This window comes from Apus apus, chromosome 3, assembly GCF_020740795.1.
Source record: "Apus apus isolate bApuApu2 chromosome 3, bApuApu2.pri.cur, whole genome shotgun sequence".
Lineage (NCBI taxonomy): Eukaryota > Metazoa > Chordata > Aves > Apodiformes > Apodidae > Apus > Apus apus.
The window spans coordinates 20,944,349-20,964,814 of NC_067284.1; the positions used below are offsets into that span (position 1 = coordinate 20,944,349).

General features: G+C 35.5%; 1 protein-coding gene across 1 annotated transcript in view; it reads left to right on the forward strand.

Annotated features, from left to right (window-relative positions):
* Positions 1 to 20,466, forward strand: part of EYS (eyes shut homolog) — a 686,220-nt gene that overhangs the window by 16,843 nt on the left and 648,911 nt on the right. The window contains exon 4 of the mRNA XM_051613735.1: positions 1,970 to 2,074. Within this exon, the coding sequence (XP_051469695.1) occupies positions 1,970 to 2,074 (105 nt within the window). The remainder of the gene's footprint in view (positions 1 to 1,969; positions 2,075 to 20,466) is intronic.

Here is a 20,466-nt window from a genome sequence, read left to right on the forward strand (position 1 = left end):
TCTCGCATTGACAGAATCATTATGCTGTCTGTCAGACTTAGAACGGGAGATTGGCTTTGACTCTTTTCTCACCTTTCCTATATTGCATTAGATACTGATATTTAGGGAACTGCATTTCACTCTAAATGCTCTGTTTAAAAGTATAGATCTATAGTCAGAAGCCTACATATAATTGACTCATTTTCCTGTTGAATGCCGCATCCTATTTCCTGTCCCCAAAAGAAAAGCAAAGCAAAGGAGTTCATAAGGAATTGCAGTTATACGTGGTAAAGCCATGTGTTAAAATTACGGTACTATCCAGTTCAGTAAGATACCTTGGCCTTCTTGGATTCAGGAGGAAAACAGAGCCATGTGGTAAGAAGTTCACAAATATTGGATATCATGAATAAATGAGGAAGATCTCATTACACTATTTCTCTTGCAATTACATTAGCTTTATTTTAATCTTTTATCTACTAGGAGTACACAACAACTCAAGAGAAGTGGAAGAATCTTTTTCAAGGCATTTTTCTTGTACATGCTACAGCTCACCCATAGCTTGTGGCCAGATGATTTACTTCTAGCCACTTGTCTATGCAGCAGAAGAGAACAGATGCCAATGCATTCCCATTTATCTTTCTCAAAAGAGACCTACCATAATCACTGATTTAACTGTGGAAATGGATCTGAACTTAAGAAAATCGAAGTATCAGAATCAGATCACCAAGATTGCACTTAGTGTTGTTACCTTATCAGTACTTCAAAGGAAATTTTAAAAAGTAAAAGAATTTAGAAAAGGATTTATATTTTGGGCAGTCATGATTTTCTATATTCCTCACTGATGTCTCAGAACACTCTGATAAGGACTCAGAAGCTGCTGTTAGCAGATAGCATTTTAGTTTACTGAGTTACCTGGACTCTCCCTGGTCTTTCCTTGGGTCTCCCCCTTTTCATGCAGATATCTTGAAGCCTTACAGAAAAGGCAGAGCATGTTTAGAGGCAGAAAAAAACCCTAATAGGAGCCACTCTATCAGCTTACGTGTGGAAGAAATACTTGGTGTTACTACAGGCCTCTTCAATGAAGGCCTTTTAGATACCGTAGATTCACAAAATACAGGTTTTGTGAGCTGACTGTTTTGATTCATACGATTGTATGAGAGGACGTGTATGTGTGCTGCAGATAGTGGAAAGAATTCAGAGGAATTTCAGCATTCATTTTCGTTTTACCTTCTGTGAGGTTCCTTGGAAGCCCAGCCTGCTTTGTGCGCTGCTGACCTGTGACGAATGTATTCCAGTGACTGGAAATAACTTTCCCTGTTACAAATCAAAGTAATCTCTGATGTAGATTACAAATCTACATTTCACTGTACTTCCTATCTTTGTCCTTAATTATTTCATTCCCTCTCATCTGCTTTTTGCCTCATGAAATATTTTTCAGTAACTTGATCATCCTCCTCCCTTGTATTACATGGAAGAAGAGGAACATCCAGTAGCGTAGTACTAACAACTTTCTGTAGAACATGGACAGAACACTACTATTGTACATAACTGTCTGCAAATTAGTGTTGGCCTGATCTTCATATGCAGTGTTACTTTGCCATTCTTTCTCAAAGGAGACAGTGAGTGAAGCAAACGAAAATGATTGACACAACTGAGCAAAAATTGCTTGAATATAGTAATTTTGCGTAATGGAAAAAAGCTCCAGGATTATGCATACTCTCAGTAGGAAAGCTTTCTGTTTTCCTGATTGTCATGTTTCCAACACTGCCTGTCAAAATGGACTGTCTTGTAACCAGTGAAGCAGAGAAATTCATGACACACAGGATGTTTGTCAGTATCCCTGTGTACTCAATAAGTGCCCCTTGGCCAGTGGGTCAGCATTTAGACTGTGACAATCCCATAGTCCTTTTTCATTGAAAATAAGTCTCTATGAGTTGAACATACCAGCTCATTTGTCTTTTTTTTTTTTTTTTAATATCTAAAATTTCAGGAGAAACATGTTCTGTTCACGTACATAATTGTCTAGATGGACTCTGTTTGAATGGAGGAACCTGTGAGGAGAGAATCAATGGCTTTCAATGTGATTGCCCCTTTGGTAAGCATTTGTAGTTTGCCACAATTTTATACAATTTCTAGCTTGACATAGTGTGTAAGTTCTACATCCATTATTTGGGTGATATGAAGTCTTGTATATGAAAGAAAGCATTTGCTTACATTTTGAAAGATACAGAGCTAGTTATTTAAGCTAATAAAAAGGAAAATGTTCTGAATTGTTGTCCTTGACAATTTTCCCATGCCTGATTTTTATAAATAATAGATTACTTAGATTAAGAAGTACTTGAAGTGCTGAAACACGTTGGTAAAGAAATAAGGTAGAACTGGAGATTTTCTATTATTTAGTGCCTGTTTGTATAGACATCTTATAGCAACATATTTCTTTAAAAAAAATGTATGTTTTAGGCAGGAAAACATGTTGCAATTGAGCCAATATCCAAAATCACAGTCTTTGGAATCCTGTTCTGCCAGCTACGTTACTCATACCTGAAAGAACTGAAGCCTAAATCATGTACAGCCTCAATCTGGTTGCCTGAGCATGTGCATTTTGTGTCTTCTGAAGTGCACTTAAGTATCCAAAATATTGTATGAGTCTGGAAAAGATGGTATTGGATATAAAGGACATACAAGATCGATCAGGCCGGGTGGCAAACGAGCTAAGCATACAGTGCAAAAAAAAACCTAGCAAAATAAAAAGAGAAAGAAATACGATGTTGAAGATTTTGCTTTGCTAATTATATATACACTGTATAAATTGGGATTTTACATGTTATCTCTTGTTGACTAAAATCCTTTGACCAGGATCAACAGACTGTCTCCAATTTTTATAATCATTGTGGTCAAAGGAAGCTGGGGTAGAGATTTAGCAGCTGGCAAATTCATTCCTAAATATGGATAAGAAATTACTGGTAAATTCTAAAAAAGTTTTTGGTTTTGATATGTGTGTGGTTATTATGGAGAATAAGGTCAGAAAAATTAATTTTATACTCATGGTCTAAGACGTCTTACAGTACTAGGGTGTTTAGAAGAGAAGCTAGTGATTAGTAAAAACCTGGAAATGTCATAGTACTGAAAAACAGGTCTCCAACCTTTCCTCTCAAGCAAAGTAATTGATTTTAAGAGGACTTGGATATTTAGAGGTCCTTAAATGCTGTAAGGGTGGTATCCTGCAGAGCTGGGAACTGAAGACAATACTGAATTGCATCTTCAAAGGTAAGATGATGCTTTCATTTTTATTGCTTCATTGGGACACAGGTAGGCATGTGTTCAAGTGTTCTAATGAATAAGGGTTGTAGACATTAGTACAAACCTTATCTCCTCTGTTCCTCTGAAATGGAGATTCTTACTTCCAATGTACTTCTTTGCTATCTCATGTTTAACTCCTATTGGTGTTCACTAACACTCTTACATACAGTAGATTTTAGACTGAAGCATCCTGCACCTCCTCCCACAGATCTGAAAGGAGATCTCTTTCACACAGCAGAATGTGTGTCTGTCAGTGATGGAAAAGAAAATTGTTGTGACATATTCTTAGTAGGTCGTCTGTGCCTCTTCCTTTAAACAAAAGTCATCCACTCTGTAGATAGGCCTTAACCAATTAATTTTATTATTATTCTTGGTTGTGTGTGCATGTATTGTTTGAGTGTCTGTAACTATTAATTCCTTTGAGTCGTGTCTCTGAGGTTAATCCAGGTATTCATCTGTTGCAATGAAGGTCAATGTAATGGACACATATACACTAGAGCTATGAGTTTCATTCTAGTATCTCTACTAAAATATTGTGCATAACAGTGATTCTTCACCATCATCAGTCAAAGGATCAAATAATTCACAGTGAACCAGAGCTTATCTGTAGAAATGATCAGTTATTTTTCATGAGTTAAGACTTCCTGTATTACTATTTCCAGTGTCATTATTAATGTAATGGCAAGCTGAATTAGAGAGGGGGTAAATTGTGTAGTGATGTGCATACCTAACAATGACTTGAAAAGAGGAGACTATTAATCTAAATGTGATACAGATTCCCTTTGTGCCCTTGGGTAAATTAATTAATATCCCACTTCTTACTCTCTAGGTGAAAGTGTAGATAAACAAATGTAACTATCACATAAAGTTATTGCAATCATTAAATGGATAATGACTGTAAATTGCCTGAAAACAAGTCACCACATTACTGGATATTTTTACTGCTAGCTCAGTTCAAGCAAGAGAATCACATCAAAAGATAAGATGGATAATTTGAGCTAATCCTTACGTGAAAAATGACAATTTTATTTATAATGACATTTTGCAATAAATGACAATTTAAGAGAAAAAATAGCACATAAGTTTTCATATCTCTTCTGTCTCTTTTGAAATCAGAGAAACTTGTAAGTCTGTGCATAAGAACATACACTAGTAAAGTGTGATGAACACCCTTAATGACAGGTTTTAGCTATTTATGATGGCAAAACAAGTAATAGTAATTTGAAGTTTTTAGTAAAGGATGTGCAGTGATGTATTATATGAAACCCATTCATTGTTTTCCACTGAGCATCCTATGGACACATTCAATGTATTTATAGAAGAACCGGGGGGGGATATAAGCACAGTTTTAAAAGTGAAGAAGAGGTTAAAAAAATTGTATGCTTTTTTGAATATATGTCTATATTTCTCTGTCTTCAGAGTACACTTAGAGCTGTAATAAACCAAATTATTAAAAAATAAAATAAATAATAATAAAAAAAAAACAAACAAAAAACCCCACAACAAAACAGGAAAAACAGTTATGGTGTAGATACTCCTAGTCCAAGACTTTCAATATTTATATACTTTCCAAGCTGAAATAAATAGACGATAATCACAGGCTGCTGAAATATATAATATAATGGATAACTCAACAGTGATAACAGAGAAAGACGTAAGAACTTGAAAAGAACTCTTATTTCAGAGAAAGTTCAAATTTGTGAAGAGTGTGCCAGATTTCTTTTTTCATCTGCCTATCCAGTGTCAAAACTGCGACTGACTTGATAGGGTTGAATGTGACAGCAAACTTTTTTTTATTCCAGAAGGAAATTCCACATATTAGAAACTAAGAGAACATCGGTAAGGTAATTCTTCATTTATTAAAGTGGTAAGGAAAGATGACCTAAGGGCTAAAGCAATTAACAGAGTAATTTTTTACAAAATATATATAATATCACAAGTTAATCAAATAACTGGTTCTGCTAATATGAACTGCAGAACAATGCTGATGGCAGTTTTGAGCTGAGGATCCTGATCACTAGTTTTTGCTCATCCAAATCTGAATTGTAACTCTAATCTTCACCTGTATCCTTGGTGCCTGTTTAGGTGTGCCTTCTCTCTCTAGAAAGCCACCCAGATCTACTCTGAATGCTTCTCTATCCCACAAAGTCAGTTAAAATTACAAAAAAAAAAGTACCTTTCTTAGTTTTAGTTTTCAAACATACGTACATAATTCCTCCATCCTTGAGAAGCAGGATTGCTCTTCCTTGTTAAGAAATCAGAAGAACTATATGTATTTAGTAAATCTAAAATATACACATTTAATTTGTATGTGCTAATTTCATGGAAATACATTTCATGCTTTATTAGTTATTGTCAGGTAGTTCATTGTCTTAATATGTTGTCAATTTTAACAATAAAACTATTATTCTTATATGACAAATCTTTCAGCAGCTTTAAAAATAATACATTGCAATTCTGTGTGGTACAGTTGAGATATTTCTTAGAGATTACTTCAGTACTCCGTTCTGCTGTTGATAAGATACTGTCACTAAGTAGGATTAAATTAGGTCATTTAATCACACAGATCATTAATTCATATAAATATATCCCAGCATTGCTGGAAACCTGACATAACTAGAGTCTGAACTTTTAAATACTTAACTAGAGAAGCTCTTGCCTTTTAAACATTTGGGATCGGTTGATATGAGATGTTGAAATTTTTGCATTTTTTTTTAATTTCTATAATCTAATTTTGTCTAATAGTCTGCACTGTAGTCTAGCTTTGTATCACAGCATAAGAACCTCATCCATCAAAAGGTATAGGTTACTTTAGGTAATGTACTCTTGTGGGACTCTACTTTTTTGATAGACTACAATTTTTTTTACATCTCAAGGTAAGAAATAGGACAGAGTAACATAAAATGGCATTGGAGAATGTCTTTGGAGCACTTCTACCGTGAGGACAGGCTGAGAGAGTTGGGGCTGTTCAGCCTGGAGAAGAGAAGGCTCCAGGGAGACCTTATCGAGGTCTTCCAGAACCTGAAGGGAACCTACAGGAAAGTAGGGGAAGGGCTTTTTACAAGGGCTTGCAGTGAGATGATAATACGTAATGGATTAAAACCGGAAGAGGGGAGATTTTGGTTAGACATTAGTAGGGAATTCTTTAGTGTTAAGGTGGTGAGGCACCGGAATAGGCTGCCCAGGGAAGTTGTGCCCCCTCCCGAGAAGTGTGCAAGGCCACACTGAATAGGGCCCTGAGCAACCTGTCCTAGTGGAAGGTATCCCTGCCCATGCAGGTGGGTTGAAACTAGATGATCTTTAAAGTCCCTTCCAACTCAAGCCATTCTATGACTTTATGATTGTATGATATGATTACATACTTCCTTTTCTATCTGTGTAGAATAAATGCATGGCTTTCAGGTGAACAGAATAGCCATCATTTGGAAGTGTTTAACAGGAAAGTACTTTTATAATATTATAGCTTAGGTGGCTGGTGGCTGCTAGTATGGCTTTTCCTATATTCTGATGACCTTATACAGGGGATTTTACAAGCATTGTATTTGAACTTTAACATTTTAGATAACAGTATTTCCATTTAGGTGATGAACAATATTGGTTGATGATGGCGTATGATTATCAACAGTGAATTTCTTCAAATGAATTTTTTTAAGTGTTTTCATTGCATTCTTTTATAGGACTTTCATTTCAGGGGCATAGAATATACCACCTGAACACCATCTATATACCTCTAACTATATATGCATAGTTTTCTAAAAGGTATACCTTTCTATATCTATATCTTACTAAAAGAATAGCTTCTAGAAAAGTGATCTCTGCCTCCCACTAAATATATGGATCATTGTGGACATACTGGATGACATTGGCACTGTGTGACTGGTTTTTCAGGGCACATGAGTTTCTTGTGCACCAGATTTCCAGTCACTGTGGAAGAAGGGTCATGACTTTGGAACTTAACATTAGTCACACACTGAAAAAGCTAGAACAAAAAAATGAGGCACACCATGAGGAGAAGAAGCCCATGCAGGAACAGTCTTTTCCTGAAGTACTACACCCCTGGAGAGGACCATACACCCACAAGCATCAATCTTGGGGATCACCAGATTTAATAAAAGTAAAAATAGGAACCTTCTGTATTTTAACCTTTTCAGGTATGTCTTGCACCTAAAGAAAAAAAACCCAAAAAGTTCTAAAATATTTCAATCCTGCTTAGTCAGTGATATAACTAACAAGGAATTCTATTTAAGAGTCTTGAAATATGGTGAAAGTACCATAAGAATAAGCCCTATAAGCAGGGTGGAAAGGTCCTAGAGAAACCTTCTGCTCTGTACTTTGACAGAGGCAAGTGCTTTGCCTATGGCAGAAATGCCTGGAAGACAGCATTGGAAAAGTCTGAAATATGTGTTCCAACACAGCAGTCAGTCTTTCGTTGTTAAATAACACCTACTGGAAAGATGTTTTTCATCAATTCTATAGGAATAAATTTCTGCTTCTTTCACTGGAAGAGAGAAAACCTCAAGAGAGAAATAAAAGTACTATGGAAAACATGGTAGACACTAGCAGTATGTCTCTTTCCATCACTCACTGTCCCCATGTGATTTTTTTCATCAGAAACATAAGGACTGATCAGTATTGATTAATTTATATTCCAAATGAAGTATATTAAAAGTGCAACATAATGCCATCTTCATCGATGGAAGGAATCAGTGTAACTTTCAATGATGATACACACACAGCTAGTATATGGCATTCAATCTAATATATGATATTGGAGCTAATATGGTGTTGGCTCAATATCGAGTAAATGTAATTTTTCACACAGTCCATTAAGAAAGCTAAAGGGCAGATTACTGACAAGGAAGCCCTAAAGGGCAGTATTTGAACTTATGTTGTGATCCTAGCTTTTTTAAGACTGATGTGTCCTCAAAACGTTTTAACTATCAGTAAATCAGCTTTTTTAGCAAGGAGAAAAATGTCAGTGAAGAGTGTTAAATCTGCTCTTGTTCTAAAAAATACCATGCTTTCAAAACCCATGGATTCATTGCCTGTATATTTTATTCATTATTTATATTCATTCTCCTTCGTTTATGTGGCTCGGACCACAGATTGTTTTTATTTGTCCTCACATTTTTATTATTTTGACAATTTCTATTGTTCATTGAAACATCATTAATGTTTTTCTTTTAAGCTTGTTTTATATTCATTGCTTCAGGTTGTTTTCTGAAGATGTGCCAATTGTTGCCCTTTCCATTATTCTCTCAATGGAATTTCACACTTCTTCTGTTTGATGATAATTAATATTAAGAAACTCTTATTTGTTGTAGGTATGCTTGTACAGACTAATTACAATTCTGTTTCTTGTAGGCAGGCTGATTAGCAAGCATTTTTTTTACTTTGTCACCTGAGTATTTGTGTTTTATTTCTAATTAACCTGGTAGTCAAATCCAGCTGGTGACCGGTCACAAGTGGTGTTCCTCAGGGCTCAGTGTTGGGATTGTTTCTGTTCTGTCATCTTTGTTGATGATCTTGATAAGGACACAGAGTGTATCATCAGTAAGTTTCCAGATGACACAAAGCTAGGCAGGAGTGTTGATCTGCATGAGGATAGGGAGGCTCTACAGAGAAACTTGGATAGATTAGATCCTTGAGCTAATGTTAATGGTCTGGGCTTCAGCAAGACCAAGTGCCAGGTCCTGCACTTGGGCTACAACAACCCCAGGCAACGCTCCAGGCTTGGGGAAGTGTGGCTGGAAAGTGTCTGGCAGAAAAGGACCTGGGGGTTCTAATTGACAAGTGGCTGAATATGAGCCAGCAGTGTGCCCAGGTGGCCAAGAAAGCCAATGGCATCCTGGCTTGTATTAGAAATAATGTGACCAGCAGAAGTAGAGAGGTGATTGTCCCCCTGTACTCAGCGCTGGTGAGGCCACACCTGGAGTCTTGTGTCCAGTTTGGGGCACCTCAATTCAAGAGAGATATCGAGGTGCTGGAGCGAGTGCAGAGGAGGGCAACGAAGCAGGTGAAGGGCCCAGAGAATCAATCTTATGAAGAACGCTTGAAGTAGCTGGGAATGTTTAGTTTGAGAAAGAGGAGGCTGAGGGGAGACCTCATCAGTCTCTACAACTACCTGAAAGGTCATTGCAGAGAGGTTGGTGCTGGTCTCTTTTCAGAGGTAATTAGTGACAGAACAAGAAGGAATGGCTTCAAGCTGCAACAGGGCAGGTTTAGACTGGTCATTAGGAGAAATTTTTTCACAGAAAGAGTGGTTAGACACTGGAATAGGCTGCTCAGGGAGGTGGCTGAGTCACCATCCCTGGATGTGTTTAAGGGTCATTTGGATGTGGTGTTGGTGGATATGGTTTAGGGGAGAACTTTGTAGAGTAGGGATGGTTGGACTCGGTGATCCCAAGGGTCTTTTCTAACCTGAATAGTTCTGTGATTCTATGATTCTAACTTTGTTTATTTGTTTTAATTGTAAAACTTTTTAAAAAATTTGTAGGTAAGTTTTGTTAGTTGATTTTTTCAGTTCATGTGTTACATTCAGATAGAATAAATAATTTAAGCATTTCACATTTTGAAGGACTGTCTATACATATTATCTTCTTCCTTTACTTCATTCTAGGTAAACATTGTCTAGGATGCCATGATAGCATTTATGGAAACAGTGCCTAACTCTTTTACTCACCTTTCTCTTTTAATCTTTCATCTAGATGAGTGTAGGAGTAAAATGGAAGTTTACAAGTTTTTTATGTTTCAATATACGTAAATATGCTGTTAGTCATTGCCTTGCATCTGAGAAGTTCTTAATGTAACATCTTGTTATGAGAAAAATAAAACCATGATTAACTTGGAAAGATCAATTTCTTATAATAACATGAACACTAAACAGCAGCTAAATAAAATTGTAGCAACAAAAAGATTTCTAACCCAGCTGTTTCCATGACAACCTCTCTTCTCAGAGTTTCAAATACCATTTCTGTGTTACTCCTGTGCTACTTCTCACTTTCATTGTATGCTATTTCAATGGATACATATATATATTTTTTTTTCCATATGAAGAAGTCAGGTGAAATACACAATGGAAGATATTTTATTTGTATTACAATAGCGTCTGTGATGCTTGATATGTATTAGGGAAAATTATACTATGTGCTTTATGTACATGTTTTCATTTTACAGTAGCATAGGCATCAATCCGATCCAGAAAGTTCAATAAGCTTTGTTTGTTGGCTGGTTTATTTGTTGAAGTGCAAATATCATTATTGTGAACAAAATAATGAATTATTTCATATATTAAATATTGCTTTCCCTATTTTGTAGTTGGAGAAAAAACACAAATACAGGTGGCATGGACATTTAGCTAGAGGATGCAGTCTCTTGTACCAGAGCTTAAACTGAGAGAGCTTTGATTTAGAAAACTAAGTTTCAGACAGCTGAAGGTAGATAAGATGAGTTGAATCCCAGATGAAGTATTTCTGTCTGTTACTAGATACACTACAGTAAAAGCAGACCAAGGTCTCTTTAATCTTGTTCTGATGCCTTTCTTCCATCTTTACAACTGAATTTTGGGGATGAGGTTTTTTGGTTCACGCAGTTTTCTTCTCTGTTATTCTCATTACCTTTGAGGTTCCAAAAAGAGTTCATCTACTTCAATAAGGCACAATTTTTTGCTTTAGTCTATTGACTGGATCTCAAAAGGACAAGTGGAAAACCTGTATGTATTATAACTAAATGTGAATCATCAAAGAAATAACATAAGAGAAGTTATGCACACCAGGATGATACGGGCAGAATTGCAGTCCCTATACAACAGTGAAAATAAGCTGTAATAAGGCACAATTAAAAAGTTCAATAAAATTAAATTTCATAAAAGCTACTACACAATAGTGTGTAGTAGTTCTATATAATTGGCAGTCCTTTTTAAATAATAACTCAGGACTGAAATAGTAAAGCTGCTGCCTGAACTGTTGAAGTAAACTGACTCAGGAATGTCTGAAGTGTCAATAAGAATGTTCCAAATGAAATTGCCACCAAAATATTGTAGCCACACATGACCATAACCTGGACGGGAAAAAAAAGAAGAAAAAAAAGAAAAAAATAAAAAAGCATAAATTAATCTACAATCCTTTATCAACCTTGAATAAAAGGAGATTTGGGAACTTCTGGGAGGGAGGAGCCTTTCATTGGCCGTTTACTATCTGTGAACTTTATCCTGAGACTGTAGTTCTTTAAACACAGACATTAATGAAGTCACCCAGGAACTGCAGGTGTCTGCCTGAAAGAAAATTTGTTTTCTGATCTCTTTAATAGTGTGTTAATAGTTAGTGATAGGATTTATTTATCTTGGCAAAACATGGCAAAAAATGTTGTTTCACAACCCAGAAATGCTTTTGTTTTTCACCACTGATTTAAAAGTAATTAGAAAGAATTTATCAGCTGTAAAATGTAAATCTGCACTGTAAATATTTATAGACAGTAACACAAATCCCATTCTTTGTTGTGGCTTATTCAGATTTTGCCATTCTCTCTCACATTTCTGAGTTAATTGCCCTTTCTTTTAAATGATACAGGTTGGAAAGTTGTATTTATTAAATGTTTCTCTTCCCACTCTTTTTGCTTGGAATTAAACAACATGTGTAAGACAAAGAAGCATGAGACAGATAGCATCCTTTATCACTGAGAGCTGAAAGACCGATAATACTATTTGCATATTTGAGTATTATGGCTTCCTTATCATAGACTGTAATTTTTTTATAGTTAAGATAACATGTCTAATTTTAGCCACATGAAGACCAAAATCCCTCCTGAATTCTCATCTCTGCCTGGAAAGCTAATGGTAAAGCATTTCAGTCATTAGCAACAGCTTTCACTTACATGGAATATATAGAAATAGCACTTTAAGTCTTGTGACTTTTCAGAATTTGAAATTAGCCAGTGAATTTAAGGGGTTTTTTTTCATGCATAAATGCAAAAAGCAACTTTATGTAAAGTTTATTTCATAAAGAACATCACCACAAAGTTTAATTTATAAAGGTACCAGGATGAACATAAACTACTTATTTTTTTATCGTTTCTTAGTCTTCATTTTCTAATGTTAATTATCTGACAAATTTGTAACAAAGATAGAACTTCTTAACAAGCTAAAAATTACTGATTTTTGTATATAGTGTAGTATACAAAAGACTGTCTTGCTTTGGAAGAAGAAATTAAGAGCCAAGACTTCCAAGAAATAATGACATTTTATAAAAAAGCTTTATAAGAATTTAGAGGAAAAAATAGAATAATAATCCATTTCAGGAGGATTTATACCTAATACAAGAGATAAGCTATCAGGACAAGTCTTAAGTTGAATACACTAGCTATCTCGTTGCCTTTTATAAAGACATACAAAGGTTTTCAAGACATCTGAAAGAATATCAGCAAAAAGTGTCAATGTCTATAATGTTGCTATCATTTATGAAAGTGCATTGACCAGATAATCACAGTTGCTAGCTGTGCATGTGATGAATCAAATAATTATTTATTCTATTTAATACAATCCACATAAATCATTAGTTGTACTAAATGTCTTCTAATTATTAATTTTCTATGGGAGAATTAATGTCTTTAAAATCATCCAAATACCAGCCATTACCAACCAAACTTGATTACTCAATGAAATAGATGTGATATGCCTCCAGAAGAGCAATCCTAAAAGCAGTGGAAGGAATATTAGCAGTCAGTTAATTAGATTTCTTGAGGAAATACCTGTCATTTTGAAACTGTTATTTAGTTTTTTTATTCTTTACATTTAGAACACCTTTTTTTCCAATTGTCACGATCCGGTATTCGGATACGTGGCACTTTTTTATTAAAGGTGATCCCGAATGGTGAAATTAAGACGCAAACAAGGTCAGATGTCACATACACAACAAATTTTTATTAGAGTAACACAGCAAAGTCCCTAGAGCGGATAGGACAGGGAGGAAAACAGAGACAGAAAAGAAAGGAGAAAGCAGAAACACAGAGGACAGCAAGCAAGAGCATAGTTACCACCACGGTCCAGCGATGTCGTCGGTGGGGAAGTGGTTCCTGGTGGGGAAGTGCTTCCTATGCACCCATAGTGTCACAGATTTTTATACAGTTCTTGCCCACTGCACCCCCACTTTTCTCCCTGAATAAGGGAGAAAATCCTGCTATCTTCTCTGTGCTCCTCCGAGATAGCAGGGGGGTAGGTATGGCTCCAGGGCTATGTCCTGCAGATAGTCTTTGTTTGGCTAAATGTTAAGACCAGCCATTTCAAAGAAGAGGTTGAGACAACTGGCACCACAGGATTAGTTTATTGCAGTGGAGTTTCAGTCCTAGGAAGTGGCTTGAGACCAGCACTCTTTGTCTTGTCCTGCTAAGTTGGTGGTTTTCATGAGATATCATATCAAGGCCTGGTTATCACTGTCCCAGCACCAGCTGTAGATCTCCTTTTTTTCTCCAAGCTCAGCATGTCCCACATTAAACTCCCCAGTACTCAGGTACACATTGCAGGAGGGGAAGCAAAACAGTTGAGTGGGTTGCTGAGACATCTCTTTAGTCCATCAACAAATGTTGTTCAGCTCTCAGATGCCACAAGACAGACAACAGATATCCTGAGTGCCAAAGTCCATCACTTACCTCTTGGATTGTTCGAGACAAGCACTGTACATTCTGAATGCCACATCACCCCGTGGCTCGACAATCCAATGCTACTTTCCTGGGTGGCTCAACATTGTGGGTTTTTTTTGTTTGTTTGTTTGTGGTTGTTTTTTTTTTTTTCCTACGTGGTGGTTTTGAAAGATAGATAAGGAAAATAGGAAATTTTAGCACACTTATTGCTTGCCTGCCTAGAGCTGCAGGCCACCAGATGTGCACAAACGGGAGAAGAAAGGATAGAAAAGTAGGAAGAGAGCATCAGCTAAAAACAACAACAATAACAACAACAATTATATAAAAAATCCTAAGAACAATTACAAAGATAACAACCACCCTCAACCCAAAGTCCCCAAAAAGTCCAAATAGTTTTTTCTCTGCTACCACTCTTCTCGGGTCAATGATGTCTCCACCTTTATCCAGCATTCTGGTATAAGTCCCAAAGAAAATTTAGTCCTTTGGCTGTAACAGTCCAACTCCAACCGGTGTTTTCCATCCACGGTGATAGCAGAAAGGAACTGTAAAACTCAACAATTATCAACAATTATCAATTACAACAACTAACAATCAACATTAACAATTAACAATTTCTTAACATTATTTTTACATAACTGGGGAGATCCCAGGCCAGGACCGAGGTCTATGGCTGGGAAGGGTTAGAGGTGGAAGGTAGGGGGGAGGTAGGGGGGGTAGGTTCAGTATTTTCAGGGAATGAGGGTGACCGTCTACACAAACGACTACATACTTCATGCAAGTGATTGCAAGGACAGAGCAAATACAAAACAAGACCAGCAAAAACAATAATGACAATAAACATGGCAAAGTAGACATGTATGGCACCTTCTAGGATCCCATTTTGTTTTTGCATGGCGTTCAGGATATCACTTTTCAATGCCTTCACATCACTTCTTAAAATTTCTAAGTTGCTCATGGTGGGTCTGTTTCGCTGAGGTCTGCTATGCCGCGAGTCTGAGGTGCTGGGGTGCGGCGCGCTGGCTGTGCTTGCGCTGGTCCAGTCTGAGCTGGTCTGGCCACGCAGAAGGAAAAAGGGTGTCCACGCCCTCGTCCCATCAAGGCGCCTGCGCAGCTCAGTTGTTTGTTTGTTTCTCTGCCTTGTAGATAGTTGTAGTTTTTAAGCTAGCTATGCAAAAACAAACTATAAAATATATTATAGGAAATCTGTAAAATAGCGTTTGCTCATACAATCCTTACCACTGATGGTTTTGGTTGGTAAACTGCACGAATGTGCTTAACACCTTCTGGGGATAAAGTGGTTACAAACTGTGTCTTGGCTACTACACCAATTAATATAATAAAAGTTAGGAAGGTCTTACTAGCTTTTCACTGCCATACTGTGAGACACTTGGATCCTATTTAAAAGTCCGCTTTTTTCAAAGTATTCCTTGAAGAGAATCGTCCATAGAAAATAACAAAGATTATCACTATTATGCAGTATGTACTCCCCTGCTCCTTCCCATATCCAAAAACGTTGCCAGACTTAGTAATATTAGAGGGAGGTTATTTGGTCACAAAATATGAAGTAACATAGTAGTGCTCCTAAGCATTGGGTTGTTTGTTGTTTTTGTTTTGTTTTGTTTTGTTGTTTTTGTGGGGGTTTTTTTGTATGTAACTGGTTTTATTACAATATGTATTTACATGGAAAAAAAAAAACACAAACAAAAACAACTGGGTGCAGCTACAAAAGTGGGATCTTAGTAGAGAGACTTCAGAAAGCCATGGTAAAATTTTGACTGTTGAATTGATATGGACTTTTTTGTTTGCTTACCAGTAAATTATGTATTTTCCAAGCTGAGTATAGCTTTGAAAAAGAGAATATATGAACTTCTGGTTTTCGAAACAATGAAAAATACCAAAATGCTAAAATGTTGCCTTGCCTGTCAAATTGCATTCAGTTTCTATATATTTCTTTTTAGGGGAGAGCTGGAGGGGGGAGATAAATTTTTAAAAAGTGCATTTCAGTAGAAAAATTTAATTTGGAAGAAAAATACCTTTTAGCCAAAACTAAACCATAACCAAAAAAAGTGGTGCTTCATTTATTTTTATTTCATAAACTACTACTTCTTATTGTATTTCAGTGATAAATCATAGCTACATCTTTGAAGCTGAAGTCAAGCCTTCTCAACAATTTACTCCATTTTGATACAATGATGGAAAGTTAAAATTTAAATACCAGCTCTGACAAAATGACAGAAGTAAATGGGAACCATGTATCATAGAAGGGTGAGCACTTGTCTGAACAAAAAAAATAAATAAATAAAAAAATGCTACCTCTAAAGCCTGGGGTACGGAGCTGCCTGAAGTGACATTGGGTTGGTCTATAGACAGCAGAGCCCCAAGTCAGAGAATGCATAGGAGAGTGTGCACCCATCAGCTGACAGATGTGGTGTAGCTGAAGCATGGTAACACTGGAACATATTTGACTGGAAAAGGTACTAGAGCCAGGGAACTAATACAATCACTTTCTTCCTCAGTAACACGAGAGAAGAAATATAATATTCTGAGAATCTCTGGCAACAAATCAGTGCTGAAACTATTAAAAATAACAATTTGTCAAAGGCATTTTCTTAGTAGCACCTATGGGTGTAACAGCTTGGTTAGAGTTTTTATCTCAATCTGCCTAATACATCTAATTGGATCCCCTTTACAGACATGCTTCCCACCCCTCCACCCCCCCTGCCAATAATCTTCTCTTTGATTTAAAGAATTATTATTTTTTGCCCCAATTAGGAAATAATTGACATTTAAGAACACCCAAAATTCATTTTTTAGGACATCTCTAGATGCATGCAATATATTGTGTCATGTAACTGGCTCTATATGTCACTCCAGTTTATGCCACTTTGTTTAATTTATTATTATTATTGGACATTTTTTAATTTTTTAATTCAAAGTTTTAACAGCTATTGAGTAAAAAAATGTTTTTATAAAGGAATACAAGACTATGAGTCAGATAACATGGCTGTACTAGGATTTCTCTGCATTAAATGGAATTTAATAGGCTTGGTGTATAGATACACTGACTAGATGCAGGTTAAAAGTTTCATGTATTAACAGGAAAGATCAATTCACCTTGTAACATTTTAAAGCAGCTGAATTCTATATTGTTTTCAGTTTGCCAAGAGATGTTGGTTTTTCTGTAGTCTTGTTGCCCTAGAACACCCTCTTCCACTTCCTCAGAGGGCTCTGTCTTGTAATCCAGTTTTACAGGTGAATAGTTGTTTCTTTTTATCTAAATGGCAGACAGAAGACCCTACTTTTAAAAGATTTATTCCCATTAAAGTGATTCTTTCTCATATCCATTCCATATACTTGATTTTAATAACTAATAAACATAACAAAAATATTTATAACTTTTATAATATAGGTGCATGCTCTCTGCAAAATAAAATATCTGAAAATAGAAATACAATTAGGAAAATCATGGAACTCCCCCCAAATTCTAATTTTTATATTTTTAGTGGTGTATTTCGTGCATAACTTGATTAAGAACATTTTAAAATAAATATATTTTCATTCTGCTTTATTATGCCCTGCATATTAACAGATGAATCAAGGTGTTAAATAGCCATGACGAAAAAGCTGAAAAAAACTACTGCTCCAGTATTTCCTTACAACTGGGTGCTACAAAAATTTTTAAATGAAATTTCATGTATTCTTAATCCTAAAAGCATTAATAAAAATTTATTTTATGCCATTATTTTATTTTTTTAGTTGAATTTCAATGATTACTTAATCACAGTGTATAATTACTAGCCTGTTTGGTAGCCCATAATCATTAATTATATTAATATGCACTGAACTTAATTGCTATTTGAAAATATGGCAAGTAACCTCAAGATTTAGTCGCCTGGCACACAGAGAGAAACTGTAGAATCAATACTCTGACCCTTAATTATTATGTAAGATATTTTTTTTTGACCACAGTGAATTATATTTCAATGAAATGAAAGATCAAAGGACATAGGCATTAGAGCAAAGAGCTGAATTGGCAAGAAAGATGCAGGCTTCAATGTGGAATGAGGTAGGCATGTACCTAAATGCTACACAAAACCCAACATGCCGTTGCTTTAATAACCACTGTATAACTAAGAGAGTCTTCTCTTTGTTCTTTTAATTTAAACTTTAAAGTTTGCAGTAACTGTAATTCCTATTCAACAAAGACCACATTTGGATAATAGTGTTCAGCCACATTTTAAAAAGCAAAGTTAAGCCTTGATTTTTGCCTCAAAAATGAGTGCAAATATCATAAGGCAAGAAACTTCTGTAGAGCCCCAATACTATTCTCAGAAGTATGAGAAAAACTGAGCTACAGGATAGGGCTAAATTATTTCCCATTACAGTGAGAATGGAAAGCTATAATTTAAACTTAAAAAAAAAAAAAAAAATTAAAAAAAGAGCATAAGTAGCTTCAAGAAAATAAGTCTTCCCTGTAAGAACAATTCAACATTGGAATAAATTGTCCAGAGAAGTGGTGAAATGTCCCTTGCTGGAAAAACCCAAAACTTGGCTTGTCAAAGCCCTGGATAACCTAATTTATGGCCCTGCTTTCAAGAGAATGTTGGACCAGATGGTCTCCAGGTGTATTTGCTGATGTAGACTTTTCTATTCTTCTGTATCACTAGTCACATCTAGACATGCTGGCTACAGGTTGCTTACATGTGGGATGTGGCCTACTTCTGCATATCAATACCTCATAAAAATGGGCTATCTATGAGCACACATTAATTCCAACTTCACTATAACTTGATTTTGTAAAGTAGCATACACATCAGATTATTTCAGTATAATTAACTGTATAAACTGTATATATGAATACTTTCTAGATTAATTGAGTGAAGACATCTTCAAAGGGAGACATAGCATTCCTCATCAGCTCTATAAGTTGTTATCTGATGTGAAAGTAATGTGTATCACAGCAAATCAGCTGTGCCATCTGAGATACTTTTCAAATTTGATAAGTCATACAGACTTATTTTGTATCTTGCATCTAAGATGATGTGTCTGATTTGACATTACTAAATTTATCATTTCTGAAATTAATAGTAAGTTTTTTCATGTCTGAGTAGGAACAGAATTGACACAAAGGAATGCTGGAATAGCACTGGCAACATGCATAGCTTTGGTCAAAATGACAGGAGTGTATACAAATAATATTTTCATTACTATTGCTTCAAAAGCAGATGGTTGTTTGATAATATTTCACAAACAAGTTTGGAGATTGTTTCTCTCCAAATATAGTTATTCAGAATGGGTTGAATACCCGTCATCCTTTTAAATATGATCCTTTGTTGCCTGAAACTGCAGCAGCATTCACTATTAATAATCAGTCAGGCAGTCTGAGAACTTTCTGAATACCCTCTGAGAAGTCAGAGCTCAAGTGGAGGTGGACTGACACTGGTATCCCCAGATTCTCCTATGTTAGTTCAAGAGGTGTTTTGTCTGAGCGTATAAACATATGCAAATATCACTATATCCACTTACATTCTAAAATATATCTCTAGATATAGTTCATTACTCAAAACACTATACAAAACAATTTTTTGTATAAAAATAATGAAAGAGAGACATTACTTGCAACATGTCAATAGGCCTTCCAGTATTTGCAGTGGTATACTTCATGGTACTTCATACAGTGGGCTTACTTACATTTTTATGCACTAAGTAAATAAATATATATAGGACTCCATTTTCATGAAAGCATTAATAAAATTAAGTTACTTTGCAGAATCATACATACACTTAACTTATACAATACATAAAAGATTTTTTTCCAGTGTACTGTAATAATTACAAAAATATACTAGAAAGTTAGTTTATATTTACAGAATATTGTATAGAAATAAAATAAATTACTTGTTGTGAGGTTTTAATAGAACTGGATACCAAATCCATTGACAATATATTGTTTGCCTCTATGATTATGTAATTATATTTATTATTCATTTTAGAATACATGGGCTGGGTCATTGTCTCACTGATGTCTAAATATAAAATAAATTTATCAGCTTAGCTCACTTCACCATAGACAATTAATTACTATGTCCTCCAGCCAGTCTTACTGTAAATATGTCCTCTTGTTGCAGGACTGCTTGTATATAGACAGTTGGAAGGTGTTATCTGACCATTTAAATATTACATTAAATATTTTGTGAATAAAGAGTAATTAGAATATTTGGACAGACTGATAGCATTGTCAACTTGCATGCATACACTTATAAATCTTGTAATTCTGTCAATCAATCATTATGCATGGCCTAAAAATAATTCCATGGTTTTATCACACTATGTTGTATTTAAAGTCTGCCAGAATAAACCTAAGTTGAAACTACAAGATTTCATCTCATAAAAGGTATAATGAACCTCTCAACCCAGCTCTGCAGTTCAATTCTCTGTTTGAAAGAAATCTCTCGTTTGCAGAAGATAAAAGATAGAAATGGTATTTTAGAAGTCAACTATTGAAATTCAATTTATTAACTAAAACATTCATTTATTTAAAATAGAAGTCCAAAC